This window comes from Eschscholzia californica, unplaced genomic scaffold (genome assembly GCF_041429995.1).
Source record: "Eschscholzia californica isolate CP2 unplaced genomic scaffold, dmEscCali1.0.p SCAF_1, whole genome shotgun sequence".
NCBI classification, from domain to species: Eukaryota; Viridiplantae; Streptophyta; class Magnoliopsida; order Ranunculales; family Papaveraceae; genus Eschscholzia; species Eschscholzia californica.
Window position 1 is genome coordinate 87,944,396 of NW_028238198.1, and position 23,299 is coordinate 87,967,694.

Here is a 23,299-nt window from a genome sequence, read left to right on the forward strand (position 1 = left end):
GGAGCACAGAAGCTCTCCTATATTGGAAACAAAATTCCACAGGAAAGATGATTTTCGTCTGTATAGACTAGGCATGTAAAAAACAGCTAAACATTTGGAGCAATGGCATCCTTGGAAAAGTTAGTTGTGTCTAATTTGATGACTTATGGTGGTTTTCATCGCCATTTTAGTAGGAAAAAATGCAAGAAAGATTTTCATTCAAACAGCGGCGAGGATTTATAAATTGAACATAAAAAAGAAATTTCAGAGTGATAAATACAAGAACAGATGAAATGAAATGATCTATCCATCCATCCCCCACAAACAAGAAGAAGAAGAAGAGGCTTGAGCTGTCTTTTTCTTTTGTGTTGTTGGTGTAATTGAAGTCTTAAGAAGATGCATTAATTTTAATTGGGTAAGACGTAATGGTCAGAGCCGACGACGAGCCTCCTGAGCTGGTTCTTGGCCTTACAGAGAACATGTCTAAGAGTCCCTCTGTTGTGTGAGCCGAGTGCTATGTAGTCGTGTTCGTCCATCTCGAGATCGCTAGCGAAAGAAGGCTTCCGAGACAAAACCCAACCACATCCCAACTCCCACCACTTCCTAATGAGTGAGCTACTACTACTTCCTGCAATATTGAAACCAAATCCTCCCCCTGCTACTGATCTGAGTGAATTGGTGGAAGAAGAGAGCTTGGATCGACAGTGAATGGCCCATGCTGATGCAGCAGAGGATGAGAGATGTACTTGTTGAATTGTAGTACTAGTGATGGATGAGAAAGATGGGATTCTTTTACGCAGAGTTGAATTAGGAGCTTTTTCTTGTTTTGAGATTGGGAGTGATGATGATTGCTTTGTGAGTAGTGATATTGAAGGGAAATAGCTACTACTACTAGTACTTGTTTTCTCCATTCTTCTCTGGAGACTGGAGTAGAATTGGTGGAACAAACAAACTATCAAGAGAGATGAAGTGGGATGGGGGGTTTCTTTTTTTTTTTTTTTGGTTTAAGGAGGAGGAGGAGGAGGATTTTGGAGGATGGTATTAAGAGAAATTAAGGAGGCATGTGGGATTGAGTTGTATATTCACAGACAGCTCTACTCCTCCAGGCTGGTTTATTCCTCCATTTTTTGCTTGAAGGTGATGATGGTGGGTGGGGGCCATTCATTCATTCATTACAAATTTGTTTGTTTTTATATTTCCACCACTAACATTAAATAAATAAATTATTAGAGACTTTGAATCATAAGCACTAATAGGAGTAAATCAAAAAAGTTTGACCATGGCTCTGTCTCTTTAATCTAACTAACTAAAACTAAAAGGAATGATGATGCTACATCAACTCTCACTTACCTCTCACCTTTTATTTACTTATCCTTTTTTTATTTTCTAGATATGTGAGCACTTTTGTCAAAACTCAAAATTAACGCGCAGATATTAGTCTTCTAAGTGGAAGTTGAAAATCAAGTACGTACCCATTCACCGACACTCAATCCATTGCTAATTGAACGAACGAATGTTAGTTGGATGGATGGACGTACCCATATTGGCCATGTAATATGTCACAGTATTCGGTTTTCAGATCAACACATGGAATTATTCTACTCAACTAATTGCTATTCAAGCCAAAAAAATAAAAACTAATATTTTGTTGTTTTGGGACATTTTTCAATACTTGGCCGAAAATGTGGTTGTTATTAGCTTATCTAGGAAAAGTCTATTTTTCCCCAGGCAGTCTCTCTCCTTTGAACATAACTGGTCATTGGGGTTTCGATTCCCTGGTTAGAGTCAATAGTTTCTCATTCTTATCCTAGATTTAATTATAGCTAGCTACCCAGCTTGGACTACTGGACTAGATTGATTACCATGCTTAATTTTTTATTTTTTTTAGTATTGACTACAATGGTCATTACAAAGGCATTGATACATCGACACGATGTGATAAGCACGATAACTGCCGAAACACTATTGACCTACAGCCCAACAAATTAATCGAACCTGAGACCTTTGCATTGCAGAATATATGCACCGACCAACTGGGCTACCAGTTGTTGGCTGCTTAATCTTAGCTTTAAAGTGGTGTATACATACGTGTTCATAAGTCTTACTATCTAGTATTACAACTTTTATATGTATAATTGCATCCCTTTCTACATAATGGACCGCTACATAGATAACGTGGAGCTACCTGAATCCACTTAACCAAACACGCAACCTAGCTACTATCTAACGTGGCGCTATAGTTTCCAATATTAATATTACTAACTAGTTGGATGAATATGAGCGGTAGTTGAATGAATGGATGTGAAAAAATGTCTCTGAAATGTACTTTGTGGGTTTCGGTTGTCTTCAGTCTCATTCTCTTCCAATGATCTTCCCTTGGTTTCACGGGTGAACAAATATGTTAATATCATACCTGATAAACAAATTCCGCCCAGAATATCAAGTGCTCTTGTCATCCCTATACTTTCTGGATGTCCCTTGTCATCTTTGCTCCCAGAAGCCCATAGAAAACCAACACAACCTACTATAGCACCAATCTTTCCGGCAGCACCAGATAGCCCATGGCAGGTCGACCGAAACCTTGCAGGGAAGAGCTCAGCCGGAACGATGAATGTGGTGGTGTTTGGTCCAAAATTGGAGAAGAAGAACGTCAGACCATACAGGATTACAAACCCAGCATTTATATGACTCTGCCAGTACCTGTTGTAAGGTATCCCAATGGAAAACATACAAACTGCCATCATAAGGAACCCCATCATTTGGATCTTTACACGTCCAATTCGATCGATAAGAAACACAGTAACCCAGTACCCTGGAATTGTCAAAGAAATAGCAATGACTGCTTGGAGTTTAGCTATGTAAAATGCTTCCATATATGCATTCACTGGCTTGTGATTTCGAAGAAAATCTCTCGAAATTTGAGACTGAAAGAGGTTGCTACTGTAAAATACAACATCTACAAGGAACCAAGTAGAGGCGCACGCAAAGAGATCTTGCCCATGTCTCCGAAAAAACTCTTTCGACAAAATTCCATAAGTTGGTGGACTTGGTGCTATATAACCTACTACTTCTTCTTCATGTCTTACCACAGGCAAGTCCAACACTTTCTCCATATCTTTTACTGCTTGTCTATGATTTTGTTCGACCAAAGCTGTATATCTGAAACAACAAATACATTAATTAGGAAACAGCAACAACTACTACTCGTGTATATATACAATTGTTTGTTTTTTGATGCACGTACCTAGCAGTTTCTGGCATTGACATCCGCCAATAAAACGTCATGGCAGCTGGGACAGCACCGAACATCAGAATCAATCTCCATGCTAGGTCTGCAACCTCAGGGGTACTAGTGGAAGACGGGGAGGCACGATTGAACATAGCACAGACAGTCATAGTAACTGCAGAGCTAGCAAGTATTCCAAAGCCTTGCATAGAAAAAACAGCAGCTATAAAAGAACCTCTGGTCTTTGTATTGGCGAACTCGGACATAATTGTAGCCGAAATAGGATAGTCCCCGCCGATTCCTATACCAAGTAGGAATCTAAAGAAACAAAGACTTGTCATGACACATTTTCTGGTACGGCAGATGGAGAAACCACAACCAATGGAGCTGAATATCATCAGCATTAGACAGAACCCATACACTTTTTTTCTACCTATTCGATCGGCAAGTCTACCAAATACAACGTTTCCTAATACAGTCCCTAAGAGAGGGATGGCTACCGATATAGAAACCACATATGGTGGTACCGGAGATGGGTTATACGGATCTTTGGGGTCGGAGTAGTAGATCCTACCGATGAGCTTCATGACTGGTGGAATGCAAAAGAGGTCATAAGAGTCAGTGAAGAGGCCCATACCTGCTATTATGATTGCTTGAAAGTGATAAAACTGTGTTTTTGCTGAATCTAGAGCTGATAGTACCTTCAAACCACCCATCTAATTTCAATATTACTAGTAACAATTGGTTATGGTCTTTGTGAGTTTGTGAGCAAGATAAGCCTTAATATATATATATATATATTCAATTTTAATGATGTTAATTATTGTTCATTTCAATTATTTAATTAATAAGAAACATTAAACTGTCCTTGTTATATTTAATTTATAGTGATGGGACAATTTTATATAATTTAGTTGCCTGTTATTATCAAAAGAATTAGTCCACCCTTACAGTTTTTTCTAAGTTTTCTCTTTAATTATTTGTTTCTAGTTTGCAGCTGTGTCTCAGGTAGTCACGCTATTTCTTTTAAATACTTCTACGAAGATCACGACGTTAGGGCATCCAAAATAATATCCGGGAACAAAAGATTTGGCCAACCAAGATTGTTCTTATTAAAAGTTGTGGGGGTGAAGGTGAGGCGAAGATTAAGAGTTAAAATGCAATTGTCTCCTAAGTTAATCTTGATTCAATTCCTAAAGACTATTTTCGATGCTTCAAAGTCGCGGTCTTCTAATAAATGCTTTAATGTATAAAGACACATAACATTAAAGTGTTGTTCTCTGGTTATTAATCGATAAGTCGATTTCTCTCTGTCTTGGCTTGATTCGGACAGAGTTTCCTTTCTCTAACTTTATAGAGAGATAAACTATTAAAGAATAAAGATAAGTCAATATTCCTTCTTTCGGGCTAACCGAGATAGGTGTTTAATGTAGTCGAGGCAAGAATAAATTCTCTTTCCTTAAGACATTTTTACACCCCCGTAACAGTACCAAACGTTAGGGTGAATGCCTTCGGGATACAACGACTAACCTTTCAGAATTTTAAGATGGTACTTCTATATTCTGAAAGCGGGCGAACCTTTGTCAGTATTATGAGCTCTTTGACTGATGCGGATGATCTTCTAGATGCTTTGGAAATTCAGATTTCACTCGAGACTTCTTTCTTCCTTTTCCAGATATTCTAGTCTATCCAGAACCTCTAGAAAATACTTCTTTAATTAGATATTCTAGGCTAACCAGAACCTCTAATTGTTAGAAGGGAAGAGAAGAAGAGAATGAATTGAATTGATGTTCTAGACGACCTATGAAGAACTTCTTTCTTCCTTTTCTAGATATTCTAGTCTATCCAGAACCTCTAGAAAATACTTCTTTAATTAGATATTCTAGGCTAACCAGAACCTCTAATTGTTAGAAGGGAAGAGAAGAAGAGAAGAGAATGAATTGATTGAAAATGAAGTGGGTTTGGTGGGTTTATATAGGAATTGAATAGGTATAAGCTTTTGGGACACATCTCTAGAGTTTTGGGGACAAAACTCTTGGTTTTTAGGGACACAACTCTTTGAGGAGAGTTGGTTATATAACTGGGAATTTCGGGTGGGTTTTAGACCGTTGGATCTGCCTTCACAACTCGGGTGAAACAGCAGCCTTTAGATGATCGTGATCTGTCCCGAAACTGTCCCACAGTTGATCAAATGACCGTTAGATCGTAGCCCGGAGCGTGCCCGAACGCGGAAGGAACGCCTGACGTCAGATCGCGTGAAATCCCGCGCGATGAACGCTGACCGTCCAGATTGGCACGCGTCCTCTTCGCGCAAACGCCCCTCAACTTGACTTGTCCTCTTTGACGCTTTAGTACCTATTTCAACCGATCTTCGTTCAAACTTTAACCTTGAATTTCTCATTCATCCGGAATCGGATTTGAGTGATTCTTGGCTCTAAATTGAAGAGCTCGACGAGACGAACGCAATGGCGCGTTCCGTTTCTGAGTTTGACGAGTCGGCTCGAGCCAAAATTGGCTCCGATTCCAACAATCCCCCACATGAATGAAAATTCGAGGTTTACTATATACAAACATACTATACTGACATTCTGACACTGACAGAGCTCATAAGCGGAACTTCGCTGCATCGGAAGAAGGTAGTCTTTCGACTTTGAACCTTTCCTAGTGAATAACTACAAGGTCTACAAGGACGGCAGTGAACTTATCGTCTTGAACTGAGTCCTGGAAATTGTAAACCTGAATAGCTATCACACAGCTAATCCCTTACCGACTTAGGTTCTCGGTTGTGTTCATTTCGGCCCTGAACATTCCCGAATTCATGTGTGCTTTAGAGAAGTCGGCCTAGACGACCTTCCCACGGAACCGGCATCAATTCACACACATATAGGTTATCCGTAATAAGGTATCCTGCTATACCTCACGTTAGAATCAAGTTCTAAGTTTTCGGATTCATTAAAAGTTTAATGCTTAGCCTCTCAATGCAGGCAACACTGTTATCATCCTAGGAATGGGTAAGAGATAGAAATCTCTTACAGTGTTACTGTCGAGTCAGGATATAGCTTCAGTTGCCCTTTGAACCTAGATCGTGGGATCTCCAGTCATCTAGGTAGGGTTTCACCATGCCTTTACTCATTTACTTTAGGCGTTTTTGCCACATTCCCCTTGATGATGCAATTTCAACTCTCTTGTTCACCCTTGTTCTTTACGGATCCGCCAGGTAACTTAGGATTGAGCATAATTTTAATTTATGCATTCCTTGAGAGCAATTGCTTTACGGTGCTAGTCTATTTTATTTTGAATTCTCTAGACTTACCGTATTAGTGCCTACGCAACAACTACTTATGTTTATTGCGTGCACTGGCTTCAATCACAAACAAATATCCTCCAGGAAGTTCACCTACTTCCTTTGCTTTCTCCAAAACAATGTATCCATCAAGGCCTTTAGGATTACATTGTTGATCCAGCTATGCACGTCTGCCTCTAAGGATTTTGTGATATCGTAGCCCTTAGTGGTTTGTCATATCCACTGTTTTGTATCTGGGATTCGAGTGTTGTCCACATATCTTCGTTTTCTTTATGATATGTACAACCAATTAATACGAGTCTGCTCAGATACTTAAGAACTATTTGTTACTATGATAACTCTTTCTTGAATTTGTTCAAATTCAAGTATTTATGCTTATCGTGGTTTTTGAGCGGTTATTCTACCATTCTCTGTCTAACCATGCACTTCAGATTATCAATCATGAGTAACGATTCAATCTGGAAAAGCATCGAATCATATCTTCTTTAAACACTTTCTTATTCCTAACTAGTATTGTCTGTTCTTTTGAACAGATGATTCACGGTTGAATCTCGTTACTTAGTTTAGGATTAGGAGGAGAAGTTCTTTCCATTTGTGTTTTTCCAGATTTGTTGAGTGAATTGGAAATTCACGTCATTACTTATATTCACACACTTGATTTCCAACTCTTGTCACAACTTAGTGAATATAACCATAGTTCTTAACTCAATGAAACCTTATTGACCAAACACTCTTATTGGTTAAATCTGGTTTCCGAGGTACTCTATAATTTCCCTCTTTTTACGTCATTATGACGTTATATCTTCAGGAGAATTTGGAGTTCTATATGCCATTTTATTTCTTTATACTTGGCTTTTCGGTTCCTTCTCGGGTCCCCCCACATTTCAAGAGTATTTTCTCTTATTCGTCAACTTGGGTGGAATCTAATACTATTCCATATAGGGTACCGTTCAGATATGTAATAACATCTGCCCCCACAGTTCTAGGGTAACCATTGGATTCTCCTTTTTGACAAAACTATTTTCGTACACAATTTCTTTAGTGTAGTGTGTTTAGTTTTGTTCTATAACATGATGATTTATGATCATTAGAACCTTGAGATATAATACAAGGTGAGTTTCTCTTTTAACTCTTTCTTGAGTTATATGTCTTAATCATATATACTCCCTTGATAGATTTAAACTATCACATGATCAACAAAGTTATCATTACCTATTTTGTCCTTTATCGTCTCTAGATTTCGTTCATACTCTTGAATCGAAAATCTTACCAAGACCCTTGAATTTATTATTCGAGTCACGTCTGGACCGAATGATGTAATATTCAACTTTACGTCTTATCAACCTTAATTCTCTTGTCTATCCAAGAAGATTAGGTTGCCATGAGGATTTATAAGGACTATTCTGTAATGATACAGAACTAGGGACCTCCTTACAAAGACTTAAGGATTTATTTGTAATAACTCCTGATTTCGAGATTTTTCAGCCAAGGTCCTTCCGTTTAACACATCTGAGGATTCCTTGTAATTCTTAGACAGGCCTCAGGACCTTCTAGAGAAGTATTTACCGCCTGAATATGTTATTCGAAATAACTTACTTTCTCGAAGACAAGTTTGATTTCAGAATTTTGCATTCTTCGTCAACTTTGTATTCGAGAATGTTTCACGGAATTTTCATTATCTCAGACCGATGATTTCTTTCGAACAGTTCATCGTTTCGTAACTATTTGTAATATTCTGTCGTTGACCTTGTCTAACCGTTTAGGTTTTGATCTTTGTCTTGACATACTTCTCCGCTAACTTATGCGGTTGTCATCTTCGATTCGTTATCGAGTTGAACTTTTAGGATCATGTATTCATCATTGATCGTTCTCTGTATTCTCGATATACGGTTTCACACCCAGTATTTATGTCGATAATTGGTGGTCAAGGTGTCGTTTAGTTTTTCGATGTCTCTGTTATCGAGAAGATATTTTAAGAGTCATCAACTAAATCAACATTCCTGGTCACCATGGGTTGAACCTTATTTCTGTTCTTGGCTAATAGTAGAATTTTAGTGAAATACTTCACAAAGTTCATCGAGATTAGATTGATCATCGATTTTAATCTCCACTGATCGAGTTTTATCCCTTCTAATGTTCTGTGCTTTCATTATACCAAAAGAGTCGCCGTTTGATGAACTATGCCATTCTTGGCGTATATCTTGGCGAACGGAGATTCATACTCTCCATCTCAGTCGTTTCTCAAATCCTCAATCTTTTTATAAAGTTGAGTTTCTACTTTGATTTTATAAAGCTCGAACTTTTCGATTTCTTACACTTTAGTAAGTAATATAACAGAAACAAGTGGAGTCATCGATAAAGGTAATGAATTACCTTTTTCCACCTCATGTTTGAACAGAGTTCATTGTGAATTCAGTCTAAAGACTTGAACAACGTTTTAGTCATTTTTGACTATATACATGTTTGACATGTACGTCTTTGAGTAAATTTCGAGTTTCGGAATTTAACTCCAAGCTCATTAATTTCTTTAATGACTTATTATTCACATGTCCTAATCTTTCGTGACAAATATTGGAGGACTCAATAATATACGCATAATTATTAATTTTATTAATAATAGGTGCCTTCGGCATTACATGGGTAACATTTAATTGAAATAACCCCCCACATAAGTGGCCCTTTCCAATATACATCATTTTCTTAAATATGATAACGATATCTGACAGAAAGATTAGTCTGAACCCGTTCTCACTTAAAAGAGAACCAGAAATCAAGTTCTTTTGATTGTCTGGAGCATGGAGTACATCGGTCAAAGTCACCTCTATTTCGGAAGTGAATTTTAACACGATCTTTCCCCTTCCTTTTACTTGGGTGATCGAGCCGTTTTCCTTGAATAAGGTCTCTCCTTCGGCTACCTCTATATAGGAAGAGAATAGGCTTTTGTCACTACAAACGTGATGATTTGTCTTAGAATCGACCCACCATCTCTGGTTGTTAACCAGGTTATCTTCATGTGCCTCTGCACAGAGGTTCATTTTATGAAGTAGATCAAACGCCTTTTCGAACTCAGTAATCATTAGACGGTGATTCCGATTTTCGGTGTCTTTTGCTAATAAAGCTTGGTTATCGGCTTTTTCCCTTTGACTGTCATATGTGGAGTGACAATCTTTGGCTAGGTGGCCTCGCTTTCTACATTTGTAGCATTCGACAGGCCTTTGCCTTTTCCTCGACTTGCCTCGCTTCTGCTTCAGAGCGAAGTCAGTTCCCTTGAACATCTCTGGGTTTTCCACGTATGTGGTGTTAGGCTGAAGAACCCGTAGGGTGGTTCTTGTTCGTGCCATTTCCTTTTCTGAAACACACAGAAAGTAAGCCAAATTAATATCTTATAACCAGAGAAATAATCGCTATATAAAAATGTCTTAAGATTGTTGTTCTCTGGTTATTAATCGATAAGTCGATTTCTCTCTGTCTTGGCTTGATTCGGACAGAGTTTCCTTTCTCTAACTTTATAGAGAGATAAACTATTAAAGAATAAAGATAAGTCAATATTCCTTCTTTCGGGCTAACCGAGATAGGTGTTTAATGTAGTCGAGGCAAGAATAAATTCTCTTTCCTTAAGACATTTTTACACCCCCGTAACAGTACCAAACGTTAGGGTGAATGCCTTCGGGATACAACGACTAACCTTTCAGAATTTTAAGATGGTACTTCTATATTCTGAAAGCGGGCGAACCTTTGTCAGTATTATGAGCTCTTTGACTGATGCGGATGATCTTCTAGATGCTTTGGAAATTCAGATTTCACTCGAGACTTCTTTCTTCCTTTTCCAGATATTCTAGTCTATCCAGAACCTCTAGAAAATACTTCTTTAATTAGATATTCTAGGCTAACCAGAACCTCTAATTGTTAGAAGGGAAGAGAAGAAGAGAATGAATTGAATTGATGTTCTAGACGACCTATGAAGAACTTCTTTCTTCCTTTTCTAGATATTCTAGTCTATCCAGAACCTCTAGAAAATACTTCTTTAATTAGATATTCTAGGCTAACCAGAACCTCTAATTGTTAGAAGGGAAGAGAAGAAGAGAAGAGAATGAATTGATTGAAAATGAAGTGGGTTTGGTGGGTTTATATAGGAATTGAATAGGTATAAGCTTTTGGGACACATCTCTAGAGTTTTGGGGACAAAACTCTTGGTTTTTAGGGACACAACTCTTTGAGGAGAGTTGGTTATATAACTGGGAATTTCGGGTGGGTTTTAGACCGTTGGATCTGCCTTCACAACTCGGGTGAAACAGCAGCCTTTAGATGATCGTGATCTGTCCCGAAACTGTCCCACAGTTGATCAAATGACCGTTAGATCGTAGCCCGGAGCGTGCCCGAACGCGGAAGGAACGCCTGACGTCAGATCGCGTGAAATCCCGCGCGATGAACGCTGACCGTCCAGATTGGCACGCGTCCTCTTCGCGCAAACGCCCCTCAACTTGACTTGTCCTCTTTGACGCTTTAGTACCTATTTCAACCGATCTTCGTTCAAACTTTAACCTTGAATTTCTCATTCATCCGGAATCGGATTTGAGTGATTCTTGGCTCTAAATTGAAGAGCTCGACGAGACGAACGCAATGGCGCGTTCCGTTTCTGAGTTTGACGAGTCGGCTCGAGCCAAAATTGGCTCCGATTCCAACATAAAGCTCATATATTTGATCGTTAAATCAAGTCAAATGCTTTGATGTCACTCAGAACCAAGGACGAAACTCAAGTCTGAGTCGTGTGGAAGTCATTGTCACGTTGACCAAAATACCTTGGCCCCCCAAGACTTGAAAGAAAATCAACAAAGACTTGGGAGTATCCAATCAAACTACTTGATCCCATCTTTAAAAGTGTCAAATGTACATATTATTGGATAGATAAAATAATCATAATAGTAAAAGAGTTGTATTACAAATTAGAGCGAAGACGGACATATATATTACTACGGATATAATAGCGTTACAAAAAGATGTGATGTACTCTAATAAAATCAGGATAGGTGAGGGAGGAGGACGGGTCGGGTGAATGAATAATATACACATCCAGCAACATATACAATTCGTCTCTTCTTCATCCCCACCCCTTCCGATCAAAGTAGTACTTGGTTGTATTAAGCACAAGGAGGTGGAATTTGGGTGCCAGTGTATTTGGCCTTGACATATTGACATGATGATTTGGCAACTGTACCCCCACCAACTGGGTCCAAATGTACGTCGTGTAGGTTCACATTCTGGCACGGAACTCCCTTACTACACTCCAATGTCACTGCCACTGGGGATGTCGTTGTCCCTCTAATGTTCTTGAAATATATATCACTTAGTTTCACCCGAGATGGCGCCTGAGAAGAACAAGAGGCGAAGGGACAATAGGTTTGATCTATTATGATGGGATTGGCAACGTTGTTGACAACAATATCTTCAAATGTCATGTTTGAAGCTACGCTTGAATCGGGAGAGTTTGCCCATGTCTTTATCCTAATGCCATTCATTGTCCCTGACAATGTGCAACTTTTCACCACCAAGCCGTTCACATCTCCTTCATTCGGGTACTTCCCCAAGCTCCCGACACTAGCTAGTTTAAATATATAATATTAGTCCACATATAAGATAATGTTAAATGAATGTAGTAGTAGTAGTAGTAGTAGTAGTAGGTAATATGTAGCACCTGATGCCGTGTCCAGGGCCGCAAGTGATGCCGGTTATAGTAACTTGAGCATTGCCTTGTCCAATTGATATACAATCGTCTCCAGTTCCAATGACAGAGTTAGAAATGGTGACACCTTTAGACCGCTCGATGTGAATGCCGTCGGTGTTGGGACTGTTAGCGGGTGCTGAGATCTTGATGTCAGACCCATGGAAGTCCTTACAATCCAACAATACTATATGGAAGAATTTACTGTTTAAGGAGGTAATGCCTCTAACTTTTGTGTTTGTCGTCGAAACAAACTTCACATTCTGCATCCAAATTAACAACACCACCATTGTGTTTGTATAAGTAAGTACTCCATAAAAATGGTTAGTGGGAATTCAAAACAAATACTAGTAGGTAGCTACTACTTACTGTGGGAAGGAGTTTGCAGTTTTGGGAGGTAGGACATTTGTTGAAAGGCCAAGAGGAAGAACCTTGACCGTCGAAGGTACCACCACCGGTCAAAGTCAAGCCGTCAACCCATCCAAATTCAATCCAGTCAGAGGAGGAACCATCATACCTAGAGAGGTCAGAGGTACCTTTGAGGAAACCTTGCATTTCAATGGTGATGGGGGACTTGCAGGGACCAGTGAATTTAATGGGTCCAACCATGTATGTTCCTTTTGGTATTGTTATCGTTACCATTCCAACTCCGGCCGATGCACAAGCACCTTTCCATGCCGATGTGAATGCCTGCAAAATCATCACTCCCCAATTATTAGTATACATATATGTATGTATGTATGTATGTATGTATGGAGAGAGAGAAAGAAGGAGAGATGTGAAAGGAACACTTCACCTGAGTGTCGTCGTTTCTTCCATCTGCTCGTGCACCGAAGTTTTTAACATTGAAATTGGTTTGGCCATTCCCTCCTCCTTGCTTAGAAGTATTATTATTTTGAGATGATGACCCTCCTTTTCCTCCTCCACCACTGCCGGTTGCGGCTTGAGCTGTTGTGGTTAATCCTCTTCTTGCTTCAACACCAACCAGTCCTCCTCCTCCTCCTCCATTGTTGAAACTAGAACAAATAATGACCAACAACCATAATTTTAGCCTAATTAATGATGATGATGATGATGATGTCATGTTGTTTCTCTAAATAAGAATGAAAATTTCAGATTGAATTTATACAGAAAGAACAAATCTAAGAAAGAAATGGGGACTTCTTCTTAATTTAGGAGGATGAAAAAGGGAAGGGGAGGGGATTTGATTAACTACCGAAACTCCCTCTTACCCCACAACTCTCCTTTGTATTTATAACCGTTAAATTTCTGTTAATAATAATACTAAATACTAATAGGAATATGCACCTGCCTTCATTAAGTAAAAACACACAAGAGAAAGAGGCCCACAAGAATTGGTGGGCTTTGTAAACCGGAGTTGGGTCTGGTCCAGTGGGCTTGGCATGTGATGGTTAGAATCCAAAGGCCACAGCTTTGGGGCATCCAAAAAGTTTGAAGAATAAATACAATTGACATTTTTAACAAAAAGTTTACTTCTTATTTTTGGAGAAGGTGATAGATGGGCTGGATCTGGCCCAAATTTGCCCCCAACAATGTTAGAGAGAAATCAAAAAAAAACTTCACTATTAAAACAAGGCAGTTTTAGTCGGAACCACCCTTTCTGGCGGAGCTAGCAGTTACTTTTCAGTTTTTTATCACTTTTTCCCGGTTACTTTCTGCTTTTTGTTCGGTTATTGGCGGTTCTCCGCCAATATATTGAATCTTTTTCTCGATTTAGACTTATACAAAGTCTGAAATCTTCTAATCCGTCGCTCTATAGGAGCTTTAATCTGCGAGATTCAGTCTCATTTCTGTGTATTCACTTTTTATTTATTCAATTTTCCAACTTTCTGAAGTAATGGAATCATCAAACAGTCAGTTTATCCGCCAATTTGAGGCTCTAACTACGAATGAACCTCCTTCCCCCACGGTTGATGGAGGAGATGTCAATGCTTGGGAGACAGAACTGGTCAAACATGGAGTAGTTTGGTTTCAAAGTCCGAAGAAAATAGACATTGGTCAGGCTATGTATCGTCTTTCCCGAATCATTCATGGACCGAACAAATTTACAATTTCGGAAATAAAAGACAATCTATACCTCATCAAATTCATGACGGCATCGGAGTTAGATATTGCATTGGAGAGTTCACCTTGGGTTATGCTAGATGAATTAATTGTTCTTCAGGAGTGTAAAGCAGGAACTCTTCCAAGAGATCACAAAGTTGATTGTGTTTGGTTTTGGGTTCAATTACATGGCATTCCGCCGAGCCATCTCAACAGTACTATAGTAAATAGATTGGCCGAAACCTTGGGATCGTTTGTCCCGACGACTTCCGACGATGCCATGAATTGGAGCCTATTCGGCCGGGTTCGAGTAAACCTTTGCATTAATAAGCCTTTAATCCAGAGAGTTAATCTTAAACTCTCAAATACTAAACTTATTTCTATCGAGATTAGGGTAGAAAAATTACCAAGATTTTGCATATATTGTGGGTACATAGGTCACACTATGAAATTTTGTCCGACGGTATTAGCCTATGGTGATCTTTTAAAACAAAATTTACAGGATTGTGATAGAAACAAGATAATTAAAGCCATGACCCCAAAGTACCCAGATACTTTTAAAGTCCCCTTCTCAACCAAAAATCCCATCAAAGAAATGGGTTCTTTTGGTCAGGACTTAATTCCCAAATTGCAGGATCTTAATATCGATAATAATGAGGACAGCCATATTGAGAATGTTTGTGCTAACTACCCTAATATCCGATCTAACTATGGTAGTTTGTTATCTAGTTTGTATCAGGTAAAGCGAAGTAAGATTCAAACAGAAGAGGGAATAACATCGATACAAACTAAGGAAGTTCCTACTGATCTGCAAGGCAACTTGAACCATACTAAAGGGAACATTGTCAACATAAGTGGACAAGATAAAGACGATATGCTTCTGGCGGATGTTAGGGTCAGAAAACAATTCCGTAAGACGATTAAACAAACATTGCAGGAGAGTAATGAAGAACGGGTCACGGCAACCCAAATGCCGCAACAGCCATGAATGTACTGGCTTGGAATTGTCGGGGTCTGGGGAACACCCCGACAAAAGAAACCTTAAAGCAGTTCCTCGGGTCTACTAGGCCTTCGGTTGTTTTTCTCTCGGAAACGAGAATTTCAAATTATGTTCCTCTAAACTGTTTTAATAATTATGATCTTACTAATTATTTTTCTGTTCCCTCTATTGGTCGTAGTGGTGGATTAGTATTACATTGGTCAAATGACCTTAATTTAGATATTCATCATCACTCGATCAATCTTATTCATGCTACGGTTAAACACATTACAGATAATACCCCTTGGGATATTTTTTGTATATATGGGCCCCCTCAAGTCCAACACAGAATGCCCTTCTGGAGTAGCCTTCTAGAGAAAATTGAAGGCATTACTAACCCTTTTATGTGCATTGGGGATTTAAATGCCATGTCTGACAGAACTGATAAGTGGGGCGGTAGTACTAACATACCGTTTTTGAATCATTTTCAGACATTCATTCAGGATGCGCAATTGATAGATCTTGGGTTTAACGGCCCGGCCTACACTTGGACAAATAGTAAAGCTCTCCATCACCTGACCAAAGAAAGACTCGACAGGGTTCTATGTAATTCAAGTTGGCTGATTCAATTCCCAGAGGCAGGAGTTTTTCACCTCCCTCGATATAACAGTGACCATGCCCCAATCTTATTGAAGCTTGTCACACAAGGCATTCCAATTACTACTCTCACGAAATTTGAGGTCTACTGGACTCATCATGCAGACTATAATTCAGTCTTTCAGGAGAAGTGGTCGAAAATATCAGGTCCTTTTATAGGAAAAACTCAACAGATATTGAATGAAATCAAAGGTTGGAGTAAAAGAGCTTTTGGAATTATGCAAAATAGACTGAAAATTTTGACCAAAAGACTCTTAGATATTCAAACCAACAATCCCACAAATGAAATCCTTGATGTAGAAAGTAAAATTCAAGAAGATATTATTTCTTTGGAAAACCTGATGTGCAGTAAAGCAGAGCAAAGAGCAAAATCAAAGTGGGTTCAAAATGGTGATCGAAATACTAAAGCATTTCACTTGGCAATGTCGGTGAGAAGACAGAAAAATAAAATCCATCAATTAACCCTTCCGAATGGTCGTTCGACACAAGATGTTGAAGAAATATCACAAGAATTAATAAACCATTTTCAGAATTTATTTGCGGCCGAACCAGTGGAACGACCGCCAACCGATGTTCTTAATGCATATAAGGTCTTCTCGGCTGATCAACTGGTCAACATCTCAAGAATTCCAACCTCGGAAGAAATTAAATCGGTCGTCATGTCTATGGGATCGATCAAAAGCCCGGGACCAGACGGATTACCATGCTTTTTCTACCAACATAACTGGGACTCGATAGGGACAGAGTTGGTTCAATACATTCAGGCAGCTTTTGTAACAGGTTCAATCGATCCTTCTATAAATCAGACAACAATTGCTCTTATTCCGAAGGTTAGGAATCCGAGTATGGCCTCGGAGTTCAGACCTATAGCCCTTTGCAATACGGTTTATAAATTCATCACTAAAATTATTGCAAATCGAATTAGACCTTACTTAGATGAATGCATATCGTGGGCCCAAAACGCTTTTGTCCCTAACAGGCAAATCATAGATAACATTATTGTAACCAAAGAACTTATGCACTCTATGAATAGGTCAACTACCAGGGACGGAACCTTTTCTTTGAAAATGGATATGGCGAAAGCTTACGACAGGGTCAATTGGGACTTTCTTCAAATAGTCCTACAAGCCTCTGGTCTAACTGGACCAATGTTAAATCTGATCTTATCTTGTATCACCACAGCAAAATTTAGTATCCAGGTTAATGGCAACAGAGTGGGAGATTTTTCGGCCTCTAGAGGCCTTAGGCAGGGTTGTCCCCTTTCTCCCTATTTATTTATCCTATCCTCACAATCACTCTCTCTCTTGTTTCATTACTATGAATCACAGAACATCTTTACAGGCTACAGAATCAACCCAGCAAGTCCCAGCATTACACATCTGCTGTTTGCGGATGACCTGATAGTATTTGGTACTGCGAGTATACAAAATATAAATGCAATTATACAACTGATGAATCACTACTCCGCTTTCTCGGGTCAAAAGGTAAACTTTTCTAAATCCTCTTTATTGTTCAGCAAAGGTACTCCACAGGATATCCAGACACAGTTTGTCAATCAACTGGAGGCCCCCATCATGTTGGAGCATGAAAAATACCTGGGAGCATTATTACTCAAGAAAGGAAATAGAATCCAGAGTTATACATGGTTATTAGAGAAATTCAAAAATTCACTCTCAAATTGGAAGAGCAAGTATATCACACAGGCAGGTAAAACTGTATTAATCAAATCTATATTATCAGCTTTCTGCACTTACCCTTGCAGCTTTCAGATATTACCTAAAAAAGTCATTAACGACTTAGAGAAAATAGAGAGGGACTTTTGGTGGAACCATTCGGATATGAATTCCAAACTACACTTCATCAAATGGGACATACTCACTTGTCCAAAACAGAAGGGTGGTCTGGGGTTAAGATCAATTGAAGAAGTCAATCTTGCTTTAATAGCAAAAATGACTTGGAGATTTATCACTGATCATAATTCCATATGGGTCAAACTTCTAAAGGCCAAATATCTTAAGATGGATGACTTTTGGAATGAAACAAACACATCAGGAGCCTCACATTTTTGGCAAGCAATGGCAAAAACCAAACAAACAATCAGGAATAATGTCATATGGATGGTGGGAGATGGTACCAACATAAAGATAAGAACAGACCCCTGGATACCAGAAATTCAAAGTAACATTCCCACAATTATCAATGATCTTCCAAATAATGTTTACTGGGTCTCAGACCTAATAGATAGAAGTCAGAATAGTTGGAATTTAGAGATTATTAACACATATTTTGATGAACAATCCATATCGGCTATCATTAACATTCATCTACCAACTATACCACAGAGAGATAGACTTATATGGTGCCCGGTAGAGAATGGGAAATTCTCTACCAAATCATACTATTCTCAAATCAAGAACATACCTTCTATGTCTGAACAAGCAGTCATATTTCCATGGAAATTATTTTGGAAAAAGAAGAACATAGATCCCAAGATTCAGATTTTTATATGGAAGATGATACATGATGGTTTACCAACTCTCGTAAACATTGGAAAAAGAGTACACCATATAAATCAAACATGTAAACTGTGTACAACCAACCGATTGGAAGATAGTACTCACCTGTTTGGAGAGTGTCCCAGATTCAGAGAGCTAGCCACTTTAGCCGGGATTAGTCACCTGCAACAACAAGATCAGAACCCTGTTACCATGTTATCCAACTTATTAATCTCGAATCCAAGTGATGATGAAGAATGGTTCAAAGTAACATACCTTCTGTGGGAATGGTGGAAGGAAAGAAACGAGGCACATTTTAGGAACAAAGAAATAGATCTGACCAGATGCTACTGGAAATCGAGAGATCAACTAAGGTATGTCTTCGATCTTATTTCATCTCAAAACCCTAACACTCTCTTGCAGGAACATAGATGGATCCCACCACCGACTGGTAGAATCAAGATAAATTTCGATGGTTCATACAGAGAAAGGATGGCATCATGCGCTGCCATTGCAAGGAACAGTGAAGGAGAAGAGCTAGGTTCCAAATCTATAATCATTCAACCGAGATCTCCGATTTACAGTGAGATGGAAGGACTACAACTCGGTTTAGCTCTGGCGTCTGAACTAGGGTTAGAAGGTTTTATACTCGAAGGTGACGCTAGGGTTTTGATCAGTGCAATCTCCACCGTCGATGCAGAGATACCTTGGAGGATGATAAGAGAAATAGAGGAGATTCGTGTATATATCCTGGCCAAGCACGTGGAGTTATCCTATTGTAATAGGAATTACAATATGGACGCCCATTCACTAGCGGCATCGGTTTTAAACCCTCTTTTGTGAAGTTTAGCTTTTAGCCCCTGGTTTGTTGTTAATTTTCGATTAATCACATTTGTACTTGTACTAGTTTGATTGATTCGAATATATGTTATTTCCCCTCAAAAAACAAAAAGTTTACTTGATTGTATTTTGCGTCTTAAACTTCATCTTTACCTCTCCCTCCCCACCATAACTTACATTTTTTTCTTTTTTAGGTTAGAGAGGAAGATAATAAGATAATGAGAGAGAGAGAGAGAAGAATTAGAAGATGGGGGAAGTTAGGGATTTGAAGACGAGGAAGACATTTAAAGATGGTGAGAAGAGGAAGAAAGAGGCAAGTTCAACTTGACATTAACAAGGTTTATGACCATGAAGATATAACTTATTTAGACGGTGGGAAAGGGCAAGTTCAATTACCAATTAAAAAGAGTAAGTTCAATAGCGACCGGGCTAAGTTCAAATAACCCTAAATATAAACACAAGGAAGATCAAACATAAGCATAACATACACATATGAAACAAAGACCAACTGAAACATTTAGGATGCACTTCGAAGGCTCAATGTCTGTTTCATTTATTTGGAACTAACCTAGAAGAAGAAAATGAACCCCCATCATTGTGCTTCATTCAGATACAGCTAATGCATCTTCTGATTACGACCAATGTACAACACCGTTTATCTTACAACTCATCTCTAGAAGAAGAAGTTTCATCCACGGTTAGTTCAAGGTAAGAAGTGTATGCTTTTATGATCGACTCGTACATCTCTATTCCTTTTATATACTCTTCCTGGTTCAGGAACTGTAAAAAGGACAAAATAACATTAATGATAGGTTCGTAAAGAAGAAGTAAAGAGTTGGAGGAGGATATTTACCTCGTTATGGTCATGAAGAAGAATGGGAGTGTTAGCAATGGGAGAGAAACCAATTGCCGGTAATCCTAGAATCCGGAAAAAGCGAGCATCCGTGGAGGCTGGGAAAATTTCTGCCTTCCCAAATTTGCCATTTGCTTCAAGTACAGCCCCCTCTAGCAATGCCCACCACGGGTTTGATTTATCAGTAGCAGTCAGAACGGCCTTCCCGTACTTATCCTGGACTGGCTCTTTCTGCTTGAACTGGCCCAACCAACAATGACATTGTCATGCTTGAGATATCAGTTTCTTGATTAAATTGAACTTGTATACATCTTCTAATCAGCACTTAAATCTGGAAATTATGCTTCTTAAGACTAAATTGCAGAATTAAGAGTTTTTTGTTCATATTACGTCGAGCGCAGAATAAAGTGTTTCATACCTCGAATGTCATGTTGCGTGAAGAAGGTGCCCATTCTTCAGAAATCCTTGTCTCCAAGGACTTTGGATCAGCAGTTGGTGGGATTCGAATATCAAAACCTGCCTCAGCTTCAGATGGTTGCAGATTCATCACAAAACCCTAATGGGGGAAAATTAATTAAAATGTGACCTCACACTGGACAGACATAAGTCTGTCGAACTCACACTTGACACGTCACAGAAGATGACATGAAAAATCGTATGACACAGCATTCACCATCCCAACCTCTACTTGCACTTTCCCTTTCGTGTAGAAAAATAGTTCCGTATAAGTTAAGATGTTAAATTCATCCACTGAATCATCATATAAATTGGTTCAAACAAGTACACATAAAAATGAGGATACCAAAAACACAAAAATATAATAAAAATCATGGGTAACTTAAAAAAAAAACCGAAAATATTCAAAACGAAACAATGTTAATTATCATTTGACTGAAACATCTAGGACATAAAGCAGATGATAGAACGGGGAGACCTAGGATGTGGAAGATCATAACCTGAGTGATTTTGCAAATTCGGGTTCCTATGTGCTATCATGTTCTTACCATTTGGTTGAGACTAGATTAAAAAACAAAATTCTACTACTTGTTTTGATTAGGTAGCATTATATAACACTAGAATTTCACTAGAGTTTATACCGCAAAACCTAAAGTTATGAGATAATTTTGTTGGTTCAAAAGCGAAAGTGTTAAATCAGTAAAAAGCAATCCAAGTAAGTAATAGGGGGGGAGTTTGAAGCAGAGCACAGAATAGATACAGTTGGAGTTGGAGTTCCAGCTTTGAGGAAGACCATATTGACAGAGATGACTTCACCCTCAACCTTCAACCCAGATTTGACAATATCAAACTGTGAAGCCCTAAACCTTCTGACACTCTCAATGCTCTTCAAGAGATTCTCCATTGCTGTGTTGTCGTAAAGCTTGGCTCCATGACCAGGTGCTCCAATGGCCTTAATGACAAGCCACCATGGGCTTCTCTCTGCGTAAAAAACTCTGTACTTTTCATCCGTGGAAGCCAGACCTGTGTACTTTTCAGTCAGTCATATTAACAAGAACACCAGCAAGTTTTAAACTTTTAAGTAGTAGCTTATTATTTATTTATACTAAAAAAAAAAAAAAAATACCCTCGTCGAGTACAATCCCAACATTCATCTTGTTGAATATTTCAGATTCTGCAAATTTCTCAGCACCATCGTGGCCACCAATCTCCTCATCAGGTACAAAAGATATATACAAATTTCGAATCGGTTCGAACCCAGATTTCTTGAGACGGCGAATCGCCTCCAGGTACTGTAACCCAACGCATTTCATATCCTGGGAACCTCTGGCAAAGATATTTCCAGATGATTGATCGAGATGAGCCTCGAAAGGGGGGTGTTTCCATTTGTGACTCTCAACTGGGACAACATCAGTATGTGAATTTAAAAGGATGGAAGGAAGATTAGGGTTCTTACCAGCCCATTTGAGGAGAATCAAAGGTTTACCCTTGACAAATTCTAGGGTTTGAGATTCTAAGTGAAGGGAATTAGCTTCGGAGATGATGAAATCAGCAGCTTGGTAGTAATTAGGGTTAGGATGGGCAGTGTTGATTTGGAGATATTGTTGGAATCTGGAGATAATTTGGTGGTGGTGGTGGTTATCTGCTGTAGTTATTGTTGAAGTGGTGAAGAATAGAAGAGAAAGAGAGAAGAATATGGTGATGATGATAGTCATAAGTGATGATGATGATGATGATGATGATGATGATGATGATGATGATGATGATGAAAGAGAAACAGATGTGGTTGGTTGCTGCTGCTCCCTTCTTCTTTTACTACCACTGCTCTAGACTACTACTAGTAGTGAGTTCTGTCTAGAGGGGACTGGGGAGAGAATCTGCCGGGTGCAGGGATAGACACCTGAGGCATCCGCTAATCCATGTCCGTCCACTAAAATTTGGCGGATTCGTCAGTTGTGCTCTAGACGGCCGCGGGCGACCATAGTACTCGTTGGATTCGAGTGTTGGTGGGCGGGTGTTGGCCCAGTGGCATAATTCCACCCTAATAGTGGCATACTGACATGAATGAATGATGTTTCTTCTTCTTCTTCCAGACTTGATCAACCTTGTCATAGGAAAATCGGCAAATTGTTTTTTATTGGAGTTTGATCTTTTGTCCGGCGGCTTGGACTTTCTTTCGGTTGTTACAACTTACAAATACCCAATAGGCGAGCAAATCCAATACGTTGGGCTAAGCTCTCATGTTCAAATATTTGAGAGTGCAACTGCAACCTCTATCTCGATTGCTCTAAGAGAGGAGCCCCTGAACTAGGTTCTCCCAGAGGCTGGGAGTTTCAAAGGTAGAGGCTCTCAATTCCTCCCAACTAGTTGTGGGTCTTTCCAACTGCGAATTTTAGCAGCTTCTACCTGACCGGTCTAATAAAATAAATGGGTTGGATTTGGATTTTGAAATGTTACCAGACATCCCGCTCGAACACGACCCTTTAGTATTTGCTTAATATAACCGCTTAGTAATGTTTGTTGATGTGATGATTGTGTGATTGCGGTCACGAAAGTAATAAAGTATGATGGTGGGCGAGAAATGATGTATGAATTATGATAGTAAGTTAGTAAGATATATATAATTATCTTTTACAACAGATTGATCTGAATGGTACGTGTCGAAACCCAGTGTACGAGTAGGACTTCAATAGAACTGGCATAAGGGTGGACTTGAAAAGGCTCTAT

General features: G+C 39.0%; 3 protein-coding genes and 1 long non-coding RNA gene across 5 annotated transcripts; all 4 read right to left on the reverse strand.

The window, feature by feature from the left end:
• Positions 1-1,988: 1,988 nt before the first annotated feature.
• PHT1;9 (phosphate transporter 1;9) lies at positions 1,989-4,023 on the reverse strand. The gene is made up of 2 exons (XM_086657316.1): positions 3,224-4,023; positions 1,989-3,138 (listed from the first exon to the last, which is right to left on the reverse strand). Exons 1-2 carry the CDS (start codon positions 3,919-3,921, stop codon positions 2,238-2,240), a joined length of 1,599 nt encoding a protein of 532 aa, XP_086513442.1. The 5' UTR covers positions 3,922-4,023; the 3' UTR covers positions 1,989-2,237.
• Positions 4,024-9,098: 5,075 nt separating this feature from the next.
• LOC147570791 (uncharacterized) lies at positions 9,099-11,193 on the reverse strand. The gene is made up of 2 exons (XR_015231510.1): positions 10,243-11,193; positions 9,099-9,858 (listed from the first exon to the last, which is right to left on the reverse strand). It is a non-coding gene; the product is annotated as an uncharacterized LOC147570791 (long non-coding RNA).
• Positions 11,194-11,380: 187 nt separating this feature from the next.
• LOC147570792 (exopolygalacturonase-like) lies at positions 11,381-19,876 on the reverse strand. 2 transcript variants are annotated; one of them, XM_086657340.1, is made up of 5 exons: positions 19,832-19,876; positions 13,025-13,244; positions 12,598-12,918; positions 12,202-12,491; positions 11,381-12,104 (listed from the first exon to the last, which is right to left on the reverse strand). In XM_086657340.1, the coding sequence occupies exons 1-5, from the start codon at positions 19,867-19,869 to the stop codon at positions 11,648-11,650; spliced, it is 1,326 nt and encodes a 441-aa protein (XP_086513466.1). In that variant the 5' UTR covers positions 19,870-19,876; the 3' UTR covers positions 11,381-11,647. The 2 variants fall into 2 exon arrangements, with proteins under 2 accessions (XP_086513466.1, XP_086513465.1); XM_086657339.1 differs by lacking the exon at positions 19,832-19,876 and having other exon boundaries at positions 13,025-13,474.
• AQI (Peptidase M20/M25/M40 family protein) lies at positions 19,628-22,684 on the reverse strand. Its single transcript, XM_086657341.1, has 5 exons — positions 21,699-22,684; positions 21,333-21,595; positions 20,535-20,672; positions 20,117-20,356; positions 19,628-20,043 (listed from the first exon to the last, which is right to left on the reverse strand). Exons 1-5 carry the CDS (start codon positions 22,285-22,287, stop codon positions 19,924-19,926), a joined length of 1,350 nt encoding a protein of 449 aa, XP_086513467.1. The 5' UTR covers positions 22,288-22,684; the 3' UTR covers positions 19,628-19,923.
• Between the last annotated feature and the right edge of the window lie 615 nt (positions 22,685-23,299).